The 14,980-nt window shown below is 44.6% G+C and overlaps 1 protein-coding gene across 2 annotated transcripts in view; it reads left to right on the forward strand.

The window, feature by feature from the left end:
• Positions 1 to 14,980, forward strand: part of kmt2d (lysine (K)-specific methyltransferase 2D) — a 33,167-nt gene that overhangs the window by 13,675 nt on the left and 4,512 nt on the right. For both annotated transcript variants that reach the window (XM_084099798.1, XM_084099799.1), the window contains exons 23-48: positions 78 to 341; positions 430 to 513; positions 602 to 688; positions 777 to 941; positions 1,077 to 1,161; positions 1,246 to 1,484; positions 1,642 to 1,715; positions 1,817 to 1,867; positions 1,956 to 3,563; positions 3,659 to 3,826; positions 4,929 to 5,056; positions 5,164 to 6,998; positions 7,087 to 7,210; positions 7,673 to 7,760; positions 7,839 to 7,899; positions 8,259 to 8,491; positions 8,580 to 11,510; positions 11,589 to 11,732; positions 11,851 to 12,015; positions 12,256 to 12,403; positions 12,491 to 12,572; positions 12,652 to 12,827; positions 12,906 to 13,030; positions 13,127 to 13,262; positions 13,370 to 13,485; positions 13,591 to 14,911. In XM_084099798.1, coding sequence (XP_083955924.1) covers positions 78 to 341; positions 430 to 513; positions 602 to 688; positions 777 to 941; positions 1,077 to 1,161; positions 1,246 to 1,484; positions 1,642 to 1,715; positions 1,817 to 1,867; positions 1,956 to 3,563; positions 3,659 to 3,826; positions 4,929 to 5,056; positions 5,164 to 6,998; positions 7,087 to 7,210; positions 7,673 to 7,760; positions 7,839 to 7,899; positions 8,259 to 8,491; positions 8,580 to 11,510; positions 11,589 to 11,732; positions 11,851 to 12,015; positions 12,256 to 12,403; positions 12,491 to 12,572; positions 12,652 to 12,827; positions 12,906 to 13,030; positions 13,127 to 13,262; positions 13,370 to 13,485; positions 13,591 to 14,911 — 10,638 coding nt within the window. The remainder of the gene's footprint in view (positions 1 to 77; positions 342 to 429; positions 514 to 601; positions 689 to 776; positions 942 to 1,076; positions 1,162 to 1,245; positions 1,485 to 1,641; positions 1,716 to 1,816; positions 1,868 to 1,955; positions 3,564 to 3,658; positions 3,827 to 4,928; positions 5,057 to 5,163; positions 6,999 to 7,086; positions 7,211 to 7,672; positions 7,761 to 7,838; positions 7,900 to 8,258; positions 8,492 to 8,579; positions 11,511 to 11,588; positions 11,733 to 11,850; positions 12,016 to 12,255; positions 12,404 to 12,490; positions 12,573 to 12,651; positions 12,828 to 12,905; positions 13,031 to 13,126; positions 13,263 to 13,369; positions 13,486 to 13,590; positions 14,912 to 14,980) is intronic.

Consider the following 14,980-nt stretch of genomic DNA (forward strand, 5'->3'; position numbering starts at 1 on the left):
AATCTGCAAATAAAATTTTATGGTCATAATCTTGCATGTTACAGTCATGTTTAACAGTCAGATTTTATTCATGTTAGGACCTCATCCTGACATACCTCTCGATGTCCCAGAGGCAAAGACTGCAGAGGGAGAGGGTGAGCAAGCCAAGAAGCGCAGGGGTAGAAAGAAGAGCAAGTTGGAGGACATGTTTCCTGCATACCTACAGGAAGCTTTCTTTGGCAAGACATTGCTCGATCAGAGTAAGAGAGCTTTTCTTGCTCCTCCAACCCAAAGACATACGCAGGGCATTCAGAGACCTCCTCTCCCTGGGAATGGGGCCAGAAATACAGCCTCTGAACCAGGTAAGACATTACGTCAATGTTAGTGTTTGAGAGTAATAAAGCTAGATGTGGCACAGATTTAAACAGTTGTTTCATTTTGTTCTTACAGTTGAAGCCACAGTCAGGCTGACTGGTCTTCCCATGGAACTAAAGCAAGAGGGTGAGGGATCCAAGCCTCCAGGTGATCGATCAGGTAGGATTTTCAAAGCTGTGGTAGTTTGATATTTTAGCATTTTGATTGTTTTCAGAACATAATATTTAACTTGCACAACATTTTGTAGCAGTAGTGCCAGGAGTAATTGGGCAACTTTCCAACACGGAACAGAGCTCAGGTGATGCACAAGGGTCTGACATACAGAAGAATGAAGGTAAATACTTTCGTCAACAAAAAAGTGAGGGGTACCTGTTGCCATGAAAAGTTGTATTACTCAAAAGACCACCCTTTTCACCCACCAGATCTCCCTCGGGGACTAGAAAGTCAGGATTCTGAGCAGTTCTTCCGCAAAGTACTTGGACCTACTGAAGGGAGCTCTGTGAGTGGGCCCCTGCAGCCTAGCATTAAGCCTGTTCAGGAGAGTGATCCAAATCTAAGTGGTTTCCCTCAAAGAAACCTCCTTCCAGGTAAGGGCAGAATTTTATATATTAAATTATTTGTTATATGTAATTTACTTAAACTTTTTTCACTCAAGATGTGTTATATAAGTTAGATTTGTTATACTTGTGTACACTTAAAAATGCACCATGATTTAACTACAGGTGCTTCCTTATCTGGCGCACTCCCCTCAACTGGTATCATGGACTCTTTTTCAGGTCTCTCCCAGTCCCCCTTTTTCGACATACGGTAAGCTTTTTTCTTTGCCCTTCTCCCCTTTGTCCCCTTATGAATTTGACCTTCTTTATATTACTTTATTTTTCTCATCTCCAGTGATCGAGGGGGTCTTTTCAGTCCAGACCAGGATGAGGAAAGTCCATGGGCAACACCATCCACTCCAGCCACCCCTTCCACTCCTCCAACTCCTACTGAACAGGAAGGTGATGGCCTCTCCTACAATCAGCGCAGTCTGCAGCGTTGGGAGAAGGATGAGGAATTGGGAAATCTATCTACCATCTCTCCTGTATTATATGCTAACATGAACTTCCCTAGTCTCAAACAGGACTACCCTGGTTAGTATTGAACTGCCTTTTGAATGTTAAAGTGTTGTAGAAGGTGTACCTGCTAATTCCACTTTAACTTAGTAATAGTTTTACTCCTAAAAATTTGGAGGGCTTACATGACTAAAGATTTGTTAGGTCTGCTTCATAATTTCCTTTCTTTCCATAGACTGGGCAAGTCGCTGCAAACAAATAATGAAGATTTGGAGGAAAGTATCAGCTGCAGACAAGGTTCCTTATCTGGTAGGTGCTAGTTTGAACCTATAGTGTAACTTAATTTCAAAGTACTGTCTTTGTCCTCTAACAGTTTTCATTTGTTTACCACTTGTCCCTTATCCATTCAGCAAAAGGCCAAAGATAATAGGGCTGCTCAGAGAATAAACAAGGCACAGAAGGTAAGTGACAATCTCTACAAATGCACTGTATATCATTTGATGTGTTTGCATTGTAATTGTAAATTTGTTTCTTTATTCTTCTCAACAGCAGGCTGAGAGTCAAGTATGTCGGCCTATCAAAACTGAGCCTGGCCGTATTAAAGGCGAGCGCCCTAATCTGCACCTTCAAATTCCTCCACCCTCAGGCTCTGTTTCCACTCCCTCCCAGCCGAGCTCTGCTGAGAGTCCTTACCCCCATGCCCCAGACTCTGCATCTTCAGCCTTTTTTCCTGATGGACCCCTCAAGACTCCTTGCTCAGCTGATTTGCAGACAGACCCATTTTCTAAACTTCCCTCTCAGTCTCCGCACCTTCAATCTCAGCCATCCACCCCATACTCGCAGCCTTCTTCCAGCCCCTTGCCAGTCTCTTCCTCAGGATATCCTATGCCTGGCTCACAGGGTGCTACTCAGGGACGGCCAGCCAGTTTCGGCTCCCTTGACATGCAACCAGGGACTCCTCGCAGGGCCCAGCAGGTTGACCCATTTTTTAGATCACAACAGCAGATCCCCAAACCTCAGCAGCCCTCTCAGGAGGCCTTAGGTCCACCTGAGAGTCCTCGACCTAGGCCTGGTGGGCCTGGAGATTCTCAGATGTTCTCACCACCTCATACAACCCATTGTGGCGACCCTTACCGTGGCCAGCATGGAGCTGCCCGACAAGATCATACTTCATCTCCTTCTCAATCTGCAATAGCTTCTTCACCTGCTGGGGTGGGCCCAAATAGGGCAGAAATGAATGCCCCATCTCCACGTTCTTCCTTTGGCAGACAAGACCTTAGCTCTGGTTCTCCTGCTAGTTTGGACTCTGGAGATGGGTTATTCAAAGCCCCCATGACACCTCGTATGCATCAGGGGGATGCAGGTGGCTTGTCTGTTTCACAACCTCCGGGTGCCTCTCCTAATCATCATCCTCCTGAGAGCTACCGCCAATCTCCCTCCACGTTCTCTGACCCTTACACCCAGCCTCTCACACCGCGACCTCAATCGGGTGATGGCTCCTCTCCTCTACCCCAAAGGCTTCCTACGCCTCAGCAAGAAACGTATTCAAGATTGCCTTCCAGTCCTCAGTCGCAAGGCAGTTCTCAGTCACCTCTCACACCAGGAGCCATTTCCAATGAAATGCTTTCTGTGCAGTCGCCAGCCACTCCACGCTTCCAGTCACCTGACCCTTACTCCCGCCCACCTTCACGACCTCAGTCCAGAGATCCCTTTGCCTCACTGCATAAACCTCCTCGCCCATCTTCTGTAGCACCAGAAGGTAACTCCCCATTTAGAGGCTCACCTCATCCTAGCCAGCAACCTCCCTGCTCACCCTCAGTAGCAGATCCACTTTCTGGAAAACCCTCTGCTTTCAGCTGCAGTCCTGGTGTAGGGCTTCAAATGGGCCAGCAACAAATAGTTGGCCAGCAGCAGATGATGACTTCTCAGCAAGCTCAGGTCCATCTCCAGCAGCCACAATCCCAGAAGCAACCAATGGGTGCTGATTTTAACTCAAGAATAGCACTTCAACCTGGAAACCAAGAAACAACTGTTCGGCCAACAGATGCTCCACATTTACCCAACATGCCAGGGACGCAGGATATGTCAGACCTGTCAGCTGGACAGGATCCAGCTCTCATGAGCCTTAGTCCATCCGAGTTAGAAAAGCACAGACAGGTAAAGTAGACACCAATTAGATGTGCACATTTAATAAGAGTTTTGGGTAGAATTGTTTTAATTTAATTACATTTTTTTTGTTTTCTGTACCACAGAGGCAGCGATTAAGAGACTTTTTGATAAGACAAAAAATGCAGAGAAACTCACTTCGCCAAGAGAAGGAAGCACCTGTGGTGAGTAATCCTGCTCAGAATTGGCCAAGCGGGGAAATGCCGGCCTTTCAGCAAGACAAAAGCCAGCGAGCACCACCTCCTTACCCTCAGGTATTGACATTGAATTAATATTGAATGTTTTTTATTGAATCTGATGTAATGGTAATTAGAGATGCTCCGATGTATTGGCTAACAATCGGTATCAGCCAATAAAATCTATTATTTTCACTATCGGCCGATTGTTTAAAAACAGCCGATGATCAGTGCCGATTGTATCCTGTCAATCATAAGGGTGCGGTAAAACATGACCGACTGCAACTCGCATTGTGTGTGAAGAAAATCTCTTGTTGAGTTAGGGCAAGTTAATGCGACTAACACATTAACAGCTAAAAACAGCTACATAAAAGCAGGCTTTTGACCCTATGAATCACCTGTAGTTCAAGCAAGGGTTGCCAGATCTGCAGTTTTTCCCTATTCTAAACATTATTTGCGCATCTCTTATCCAATAATCGCAAATATCTCTGTGCTTTGTTACTTCTAAAAAGAAACAAGGTGTCATCTTTCAAATTCTGTCCATTTTATCACGAAATTCAAACAATAAATGGCGTTTTGACGCTCTTAAATATGATTTAACAGACCGCTGTAGTGCCTCAGTTCAAGCAACAGCGCAGAGCGTGAGTCTTTTCTTCCACTTTAATACAAATTATATCTAGAACAACATGCATGTATATCAGAAAAGAAGTTGAAAGATACAGTACAACCGTATCATGTCTCATTTAATCACTCAATCAGTGTTTCAACCGTGGAAAGTTGTCAATAAAACAGCTTGTGAACAATATAACTTAATGTTGCATTTACCTCAGGAAAGTCATCCGTTTGGTAGTTAGCTTTAAAAAAAAAATGTATAATGAAATGAAATAAAATGAATAATCGGCAATCGGTATCGGCTGAGAAATGTCATATCGGTGCTTCTCTAATGGTAATCTATGGCTGCATGATTTGATTTTTATTTTTTTATTTTTTTTTATTTTAAATGCTCCAGTTTGCTGTGCTTGTTTGTAGGGATGCTTAATTTGGCCCAAAACAATGTTACTAAAAAATATGAAATATTGCAAAATATATAATGGCTATATGGCATAGTGCATTTATTTCGATTGATTGTACAGACAAAAGTGTTTTGTTAGTTGGCATAACATCACCTTACATCCATCAGGACAGAGCTGTGGTTGCTCAGGCAGCCCTTAGCAGCAGGATGCCTCTGCCAATGGGAGCAATGGATGAAAAGCTTTGCCGCCCACCTCCTCCTGGGACACCAGCAACTATGGAGCCCAGTGCATTAAGGTACGAGCTGAAAAATACAACTGGTTCCGATTACTCTGTGATTTTACACAGTCCTTGTAAACGTTACTTTCACAATTAACATTTTTTAATCTGTGCTTTTTATGTAGGCAAGCTGGGCCCAATATTTCTCAGGGGATGTATCCTCGTCCATTATTTCCTGCACAGTGGCAAAACCAAGGTGCTCCGCGGAGGTTCCCGCAACCATCTATGATCGAAGCCGTTCCCAGGCAGCACCTTAATACTCCCATCAACAATTCTCTCAACATGCAGTCCATGCAGAATATCCCTAATCCTTTGACAGGGGTCACAGGCACTGGCGCAGAAGCTGTACAAAGCCATGTGTCGGGAGCACCACCTCAGTTTATAGAGTTGAGGCATAATTCCCAGAGGATGCCACTCGGTCCTCAGTTTATGCAAAGGGCACCTTTACCCAGACAACGCATGTTTCTTCCACAGCAGGAAATGAATGCTGCTTTTCTTCAGCAGAACTTACCCCCATCTCTCAATGCTTCAGCAGAGGGGATGCGTGATCCTAGACTTGGGTTACAGCAGGGTGGTATGGACTTATTAATGCAGCAACAAAGCAATGTACCCCCTCCTCAGTCTCAGCTACAGCCGCAACAGGTGCCAACTACTACACCTAAAACGCCCATTTCTCACACTACTACTCAACAGCTTCAACCTCAAACAAGTACAATAAGAGGTCAACAGACTGTTGTGAATCCAGTTGACCTACCTGAGTCTGACCTAGAGGATGCCTTTGCTTCCAAAGGGCTGGGTGATACAGTGGCAGAAACCGGAGTGGAGGATGATGATCTTGCTACTCTTGACCTTGATCCTGATAAAGGTGATGATGATTTGGGAAACCTCGACAATCTTGAGACCAATGATCCTCATTTGGATGATCTGCTCAACAGTGATGAATTTGATTTGCTGGCATACACTGACCCTGAGCTTGATCAGGGTGATCCCAAAGATGTTTTTTCTGACCAGTTGCGACTTGTGGAAGCAGAGGGGGAAGGACCAGGGTCTTCTGCTAATGTAGAAATCAAGGTTGAAGAGAAACCAAGAGTCGATTTAGCTTGTCAGGTCACGCACACAACTGCCACTCAACCACCTTTAAAGACTGAGAGTTCATCTGCTACCAATACTCCAAAAGTAGAGTCCTCTGATGCCATTAGACTGGCCTCTGTAAAACTTGAAGGGAAGGGATTGGTTGAACAACCACAGTCAGGACAAGCTTCGGTTAAAGATGACCTCAGTGAAACTGTGTCGGTTTTGCTCAGTGGATCAAAAGCCTCTAATCAACCAGAGACTGCAACTGCTTCTTTGAACACCGTCCGTTTAGGTGGTATACCTTTTCCTCTTCCCAGCCAAGCAGATACACTGTCCTTTCCACCAACTGCACCACATCCAGACCTGGGTAATGATCCACTTGGCTTGCCAGATTCTGGTCACCACTCTACAGCAGAAGATCTAGACAAAGTAGAAAGCTCTCTGGAAGCTAGTGAACTACCTTTATTAATACAAGATCTTTTGGAGCATGAAAAGAAGGAGCTTCAGAAACAACAACAGCAGCAGCATTTAAGTGCTCTACAGGGAGGGATTGGTAGTCAACTTCACAGCATTCAGAATCAGCAACAGCCTCCTCAGGGGCCAAATCAAATTATGATGCCACAGCACCACCATCCATCCCAGGGCATTGTGCCTCAAGCAGGTATGGTGCCTAGGCCACCTCATGTGTTACCACAACAGCAGCAGAGGTTAATTGGTGCTGCAGTTCCTTCACCTCCCCATGCAGCAATGGGACAGCAGCAAGGCATTTTACGAGGTGGACAGCCTGGCAGAATTCATCCTGGTATTACTCCTCAGCAACAGACGGCACCACCTCCACATATCGTTAAACAGCAGAACTTGGCCAGCAACTTTTTCCCAGATAAAGGTATGTTGAATTGAGTTTCATCAACTGTTTATTCCTATTTTATTATCCAAAAAATTAATTTGATATTGTAAATATTATTTATTCTCAGAGCTGGATAAATTCATGACAGATGACATAATGGATCCTATTGCGAAGGCTAAAATGGTTGCGCTGAAAGGAATTAAGAGGGTGTTGGCTCAAGATCCAATAGGTGTACCACCTGGAATGAATAGGTACCTTTTTGTCTTTATTAACACAAATTGTTGATCAAGTTCTACTGTTATGGATGTAAATTTGAAAGTGAAAATATGAAATGTTACTTTTTAGAGAGAGTACCATTTGTATAACAATATGTTTAATATAATATGTTTAGGCAAGTTTTTCCTGTTTAAATCAGGAAATTGTTATTGTGATGCAATACACTTTGAAGTGCACAATTATATAATAGTCATATAAAGTAGAAAGATTGGCTCTCCAGTTTTTTTGTATAATTTGAATAATTTGGTGTACACCTCATGTCGATGATACATTATGCAATTACCTTAAATCAGTTATCGGTCTTTAGTACAGTAATATAAATGGATAATTTAGTAGGGGTTTTGTTCCTTTTCTAAAAAATTTGCTGGTTGATATTTCCATGGAATTGCCCATTTCAGTTCTGTTTTGGATATAATTTAAATTTTATTCAACTTTAGGCAGCAAGTATCTCTTTTGGCTCAGAGGTTAACTTCAGCCCCTGGAAATGAGGATTCCCAGGCTCAGCTTGCACCTGGATCTTCCAAGGTAGGTTTGTTTTAATTTTTTAGTTCACATTTTGTGTGAATTTAAAATCGCATCTTAAACTTAATCCTTCTATTTCAGGACGGAGAAGGCAGCAACCAGGTTCAAACAAGACCGAATCCTCCACAGTTTGGCATCATTAGTATGTTGTGCATTTCTATTTTTGCAACAAACCACCCCTTATACTACTTTTATTACCCTTTCCCTTATTTATTATTATTATTATTATTATTATTATTACTTTCCCTATGTAAACACAAATTTAATGTCATGATTTTGGCAATGCAGAAAACAATCAGACATTAAAATGGACATTCTGAATTTACTCATTTGACAATTTCAGAATCTAGATAACATGGAAATCTGGCTATTTTTGTTGCATTGCACAATTTGTAGCAAACTATATTTTCCACAAAGTATATAGGCAGACATTGTGCATACAGGTTATAGACAGTTCGGTTTATTTCATGCTTTTAATGTTGATGTTAACACTCATAACAGATGATGCTGAGCAGCACCAATATGAAGAATGGCTTGTGCACACACAGCAGTTGCTGCAAATGCAGTTGAAGTTCTTAGAAGAGCAAATTGGAGCACATCGCAAATCCCGTAAAGCTCTGTGTGCCAAGCAGCGCACTGCAAAGAAAGCTGGGCGTGAATTTGCAGAAGCAGATGCTGAAAAGCTCAAACTGGTCACTGAGGAACAGAGTAAGATCCAGAAACAATTGGACCAGGTCTGCAAAATATCTTTTTACAAACGAATGAGAGATTTTGTTGTCTTTAAAGTCATTCAGCTAATAACATTGAAATGTGCTTTTCTAGGTACGTAAGCAGCAGAAGGAGCACACCAATCTTATTGCAGAGTACCGGAGTAAGCAACAGCAGCATCAGCAAGGGTCCTCCATGCTAGCTCCAGGGCCCTCTACACAGGCGCCCCACATGCTTTCCAAGATGCCTGGACAAATGATGATTGGCCAACAAGGAGGACCAATTATTGGTCAACCACCTGGAGGGATGCCTCAAGCAGGGATGCCTCAAGGAGGTATGCCAATTAGAATGCCACAAATGCAGCCCTTTAGTGGAGCCCAGCCTCCCACTCTCCCACTTGCAGCTGGCACTGTGCAACCAGTTCCACCTCCTGGTTTTTTTCCACAAGGCCCTGGAGCACAAGGACCAGATCCAAGAGTTCTACAGGAGCAGCGACAGTTACAGCATAGAATGCAAATGGTCCAAAAAATGCAGCAGCAACAACAACAACAGTTGATGATGGGCCAGCAGCCTATGTCACATCAACCTCAGCAGCCCGGTGTAATTAACCAGCAGCCTGGAGCCATAGGCAACCAGCCAGCCCAAGTTTTGATGGGCAACATGGGGCAGCAGCAACCAAACTTACAACAAGGATTAATTAATAACCAACAAAATCGTCAGGGGTTAATGCAGACTCCTCCAGGAATGATTGGACAGACGCAACATAATGTCATGGGCCAGCAAATGACCCAAACTGCAAATATGTTGGGAGGCCAACCACAGGGTATGGGTGGTAATCAACAAATTGTTCAGCAGCTTCAGAGACCTCAAGGTTTGATGGATCAGCATGTTGCCAGGGGGCCACCAGCCCAGCTCACACCTCAACAGCAGAGTGTAATGGCTCAGCGCATGCTCCTGTCACAGCAGCAGCAGAATGCTGCGAAAAACCTTGCTCAACTTCAGCAGCAACAAATCTCACAATTGAAACAACAGACACAGGCTGGTCCCTCTGAGCCACAAAGAGCTTTAGAAACTCCACCATCAGGGAGTACCCAAGGAGTTGCCGAGACTTTGCAACAAGGTGTCCAGGATCTTCAGAATCCTGCCCATAAAGATGGAGGACTACTTAGTCCGAAAACACCCCCCCAACAGGGTGGACCTCCTACACCACTTCAGATGCAACAACAGGGATCTAGTGGAGAGCAGCATTGTGTTGTTGGACAGCCACAGCAGCCACATGCTTTTCTGGCTCAACAACCGACAGCACAGCCTCAACCAAACCAGAACATTGGAGTTGCTGAACAACATGGTTTTGTAGGCAACCAACAGGCTGGAACACATCTTAAAGTACAACCACAGCAACAACAGATGCAACTTGGTCTTCAGACCCAGAACACCATACAAATAAAACAGGAAGATCAGCAAATGTGCTTTATGGCCCAACAGCAAGCTGGTCAGGTTGCTGCACAACAACCACAAGATGTGCTTGTCCAAAATAGTGGTCAGACGCAAACTACAATGACTGGCATTGCAAATCAACAGCAGCAAGCTTTATTGACTCAACAGATGGGCATTCCTAGAGGCCAGCAGATGATGATGACTCCAAGGCCTGGTGCTTCTGCAGGGCAAATGCGTGCCCCTATAAACATTCAGGCCTTCATTGCGCAGAATCCCCAACTGCGTCACCTGACTCCTAGCCAACAGTTGCAGCAAATTCAGGCAATGATTACCCAGCGACAGCTACAACAAGGCCAGATGCTAAGAATGCAGGGCCAGGTGCAGGGACAAATGCGTCCCCAGGTCCCACAGGGGCCACCAGTTGGTCCACGGCATCCAGGTCTTGAAATCCAACAACAGCAGCATCGCTTTGGAATGGCTGGCAAACACGGTCCAGTTGGCCCTCAACAGCAATCGGGAGCAATGGGACAACCATCTGGTATGGCTACACAGTTTCATCAAGGTGTTGCGGGGGCTATGCAACAGCCTTCTCAAGGACCCATGCCTCAATACATCAATAGTGCCCAGCAGCAGATGTTACAACAGCAACAACTGCATCATCAGATGATGAGAGGTCAAGTTCCCAGGTCAGTACTGGGTCAGGTTCGTGCCACAGCACCTGGACATATGGCTAGACCAATGTCTCCTCGCCAATTAGTGGGTCAGGGTTCTCCTGGAAGCCCACTTTCTAATCAGCAAAGGATTATGAGAATGTCTCAGACTCCACCTGGACCCCAGCATCTACAGCAACAACAGTCCCATGTGGCGACAGCACTGAGCCCCTTTCGAGCCTCTCCCTCTCATGCAGGTTCTCCTGCAGGGTCCACTGTTCCAGAACCTGGTTCAAGCCCAGCATCTGTAAATAAACCTGAGACAGGCAACCTGTCACTCTCCAGTCACTTGTCATCACCTTCTAGACCCGATGGTATTGTAGGAAAGGGTAGTCCCTTTAGCCAGACAGGGGGATCAATCGCTTCACCTCTGAGATCTCCAACTACAAAGACTCAGAGTCCCAATACTGAAGCTCTTTCTGCTCCTTTTCCACTCAATGGTCCATCTCCTCAGTCAGCACCCAACCTACACCAAACACCAACCGCTGCTCAAGTATCTGAGGGTCATATGTCTCAGCCAACTCCAGTACCCAATGAAATGTGCAAGATAATGCTGCAAAACATCAAACAGGAACCACGTGAAGTCCAATGTGACACAGGAGATAGTGTAGAGGCCCATTCTGATGGTATAAAGAGAGAAATTTCTGGAGAAACCATCAGTGCCACTGCTATTTCGAACTCTGCTCTGGGCTCTAGAAATCAAGTAGGAGATCTTGGATCCCAAATTCAAAGGACAGAGACTGGCCAACAGTTATTACAGAAACTCCTTCGAACCAAAAACTTACAACTGGCATCTCAGAGGCCCTCAGATGGTATTCATAATGAGATAAATGGGCACATCAATAGCAAGCTAGCAATGCTTGAGCAAAAGCTTCAAGGAACTCCACGTAACATGGAGGTAGGCCAAGGAAGTCCTTTTATTATGCATATGTATTATGAAATTGAGCATCTCATTCTTATCTGATTCTATTTTTAGGATCTGCAGTCACTCACAAAGAGAACTCCAATAGTCAAGGCCAAACGTACAACAAAAGCTGGAGAGCGTGGGCCAAACTCTAGAAAGAAAACCAAGAAAGATGAAGTTGGAAAAACTGAGGCAATAATGAAGCAGCTGAAACAAGTATGTGGCATTGGCTTTTTGAATCTTTGCTTTCTGTTTTAAGAGTAATGCATGGCTATGAACAATTTGGATTAATATTATGAAGTTAAATCATTACTCACTTATGGTTAACTTACAGGGACTTTCTCTTCTTCCTTTGATGGAGCCCTCCATTACTGCTAGTCTGGATTTGTTTGCTCCCTTTGGCAGCAGCCCAGCCAATGCCAAGACCCAGTTGAAAGGCTCATTTGGAAGTGCTATACTAGACAATATTCCAGACTACTATTCCCAGCTTCTTACAAAGGTACACTATAGTTTGGCATTTTCAGTTTAACCATGTACCTTACAAAAGACTTTCTAGATTGGCTCTGTGTGTATTCCTCATTCTAGAAATTCCAAAGACTGTTCACTGTTGTATGCAAGTTCTTAAGATGCAGCCAGATTTCAACAACTGCAACACTTTTCCATTCTTTTCTCCCATATTTCACTTAATTACAGTAAAATTCCATATTTTAAAATGTTCTTTGCTGCTTTTTCCTTTTAGAACAACCTCAGCAATCCTCCAACACCACCATCATCACTTCCCCCAACTCCACCACCTTCGGTGCAGCACAAACTTCTAAATGGAGTGACACCTGTAGAGGAACTAGCAGAAGGTCAAAAAGGGACAGAGGCGTCAGAAGATACCATGGGTAAGACATTACATTGATTCAGATTTATTAGTGAGCCGTTATGACTTTAGTGACTCCTAACATTTTAATCTTTCCTTGTACTTGAAGGTTCTGTTCCAGAGGAAGTAAAGAGTGTAGACATACTAGCAGCTCTCCCCACTCCACCTCACAACCAAAACGAAGATATACGGTAAATTGCCAACATTTATTGAAAAACTAATCTTAAGCTTGTGCATATGTCAGCGCACTAATGGATTCTCTCAACTCAGGATGGAGAGCGATGATGACAGTGATGCTCCAGATAGCATTGTGCCTGCATCCTCACCTGAAAGCCAACTAGGTGATGAGACAACACGCTTCCCCCATCTATTGGATCCCAAAGAGGAGGAGGATGAGAGGGCCATCTCTCCTGTTATCCCCATTATTCCTCGTTCTGCTATCCCCAGTATGTGGCACTGTTTGGAAATTATTTTAATTTGTTTACTTGGATCTTTCATGATGGACTGATCTTACCTATATACAGATTTCTCAGAGACAAAACCATTTGAGTCAGTGGATGGAAAAGTTGAAGCCTCATCCAGCCAGTGGGACAAAACTAAAAGCAATGAAGTATCTGTAACCTTCATGCTTTCATCAGCTGCCGCAAAGGTATTTAATTCTCTAAATGTCTTAACCCAACCTTAACCTCAAAGGCATTGGATAATTTTGCGTGACATGGTTTAAGTACTGTTTTCTTTTTAACAGAATCTCAACACAGTGATGTTGGCTGTTGCCCAACTGCTGCACATACGTATGCCAAGTTCTTACGAGGTGGCTTTTCCCCAGAGTCCTGGTAGAGCAGGTGTTGGACCTGGGAAAGTACCTGACTCCTCCAACCCAGGTAATGCAGTCAATCTGTCTTTCAAAATTATTCTCAAAGTATCGGCTAAATGATTAGCTTCTTGTTTTTGGTTTCTCTAAAGCTGTTTAATGTTTTGTTTTTTTCAGCTATGAAGACAGACCCTTCTGCAAGCAATGATGCAGAGTGGCTTAGGCAGTTTGATGTTTCCCTCCCAGGATGTACTCTGAGGAAACAAGTCGATATTCTAGCTCTTATCAAACAGGTGAGTTTCCTGAGAATTTCTCTTTTTTTGTTTTCTAAATGCCTTCTTTCTTTTGAGAGGTACCTTACATATCTAATTTCTTCTGAAATGTTTACTCTTTTGCAGGAATGCCAAGATCAAGAAGATAGACCTGCTCAGCACTGTTACATGACAAATGTTTCAGACCTGGATGTGCGCCACCTGCCTGTTATTCCTGTTGAGGTATCTCCCCCTCCATCACCATCCCCACCTCCACCACCACCATCTTCTGCTGTAGTTGAGCCAGAAAACATCACTCAACCTGAGCCCAAACCTGAACCGGATGCACCTGTTCAGACTACATCATCCCCTTCCGCAAGCCTGAGTGATCCTGTCAAAACCGACCCTATAGTTAAACTGGAGGCTCACAGCTCCCCTGTTACCGTGGAGTCTGAATCTCAGGAGCCAGTGGTTCTCCCCTTAGCTGCTCCATCAGAAGAACAACCTTCTGCTCCAGCCATTTCTCCTCCTCTAGACTCCCCCACAATAGAGATGTCCCTCAAACCTATCAAACACCGTAGTAGGACTCTTTCTGACGAAGAAGAAGAACGACCTAAGGTCAAAAAATGGAAGGGTCTGCGCTGGAAGCGTCTCCAGATAGTCATCACTATTCGCAAGGGTGGGTCTAAGAAAGAGAACAGCCGTGAAGTTTCTGAGCTCATGGAGCGCCTCCGCATTACCCTAAAACCAGACAAGCTGCCCAGAGACAAGCGCAAGTGCTGTTTCTGCCACGAGGAAGGAGATGGTGCCACAGATGGTCCTGCACGTCTGCTTAACATCGATGTCGATCTGTGGGTGCATCTTAACTGTGCTCTGTGGTCCACTGAGGTGTATGAGACCCAGGGCGGTGCGCTTATTAATGTGGAGGTTGCTCTTCGGCGTGGACTGCGCACCCGCTGTGCTTACTGTCAGAAGACGGGTGCTACTAACAGCTGCAACCGTTTGCGCTGCCCGAATGTTTATCATTTTGCCTGTGCCATTCGGGCGCGTTGCATGTTTTTCAAAGACAAAACTATGCTCTGCACCCAGCACAAGCTTAAAGGCCCCAGTGAAGAGGAGCTCAGCAGTTTTGCTGTTTTTCGACGTGTCTACATTGAGCGAGATGAGGTGAAGCAGATTGCAAGCATCCTGCAACGTGGTGACCGCATTCACATGTTCCGTGTTGGCGGGCTCATCTTCCATGCTGTGGGCCAGCTCTTGCCCTCTCAGATGGCTGTGTTTCACTCACCCACTGCTATATTTCCAGTGGGCTACGAGGCCACACGAATTTACTGGAGCACTCGCGTGCCAAACCGCAGATGTCGCTATCGTTGTCGCATCAGTGAGCAGGATGGCAGGCCTCTGTTTGAAGCGCGTGTCCTAGAGCACGGGTATGAAGACCTGCACTTCCGAGACGCCACACCAGATGGTATGTAAATCTAAGTTTATTTTCTGAAATGACTGTAAATGTAATCCTGATGGAATGATTTATCTTGCC

This window comes from Abramis brama (genome assembly GCF_963993115.1).
Source record: "Abramis brama genome assembly, chromosome: 22".
Lineage (NCBI taxonomy): Eukaryota > Metazoa > Chordata > Actinopteri > Cypriniformes > Leuciscidae > Abramis > Abramis brama.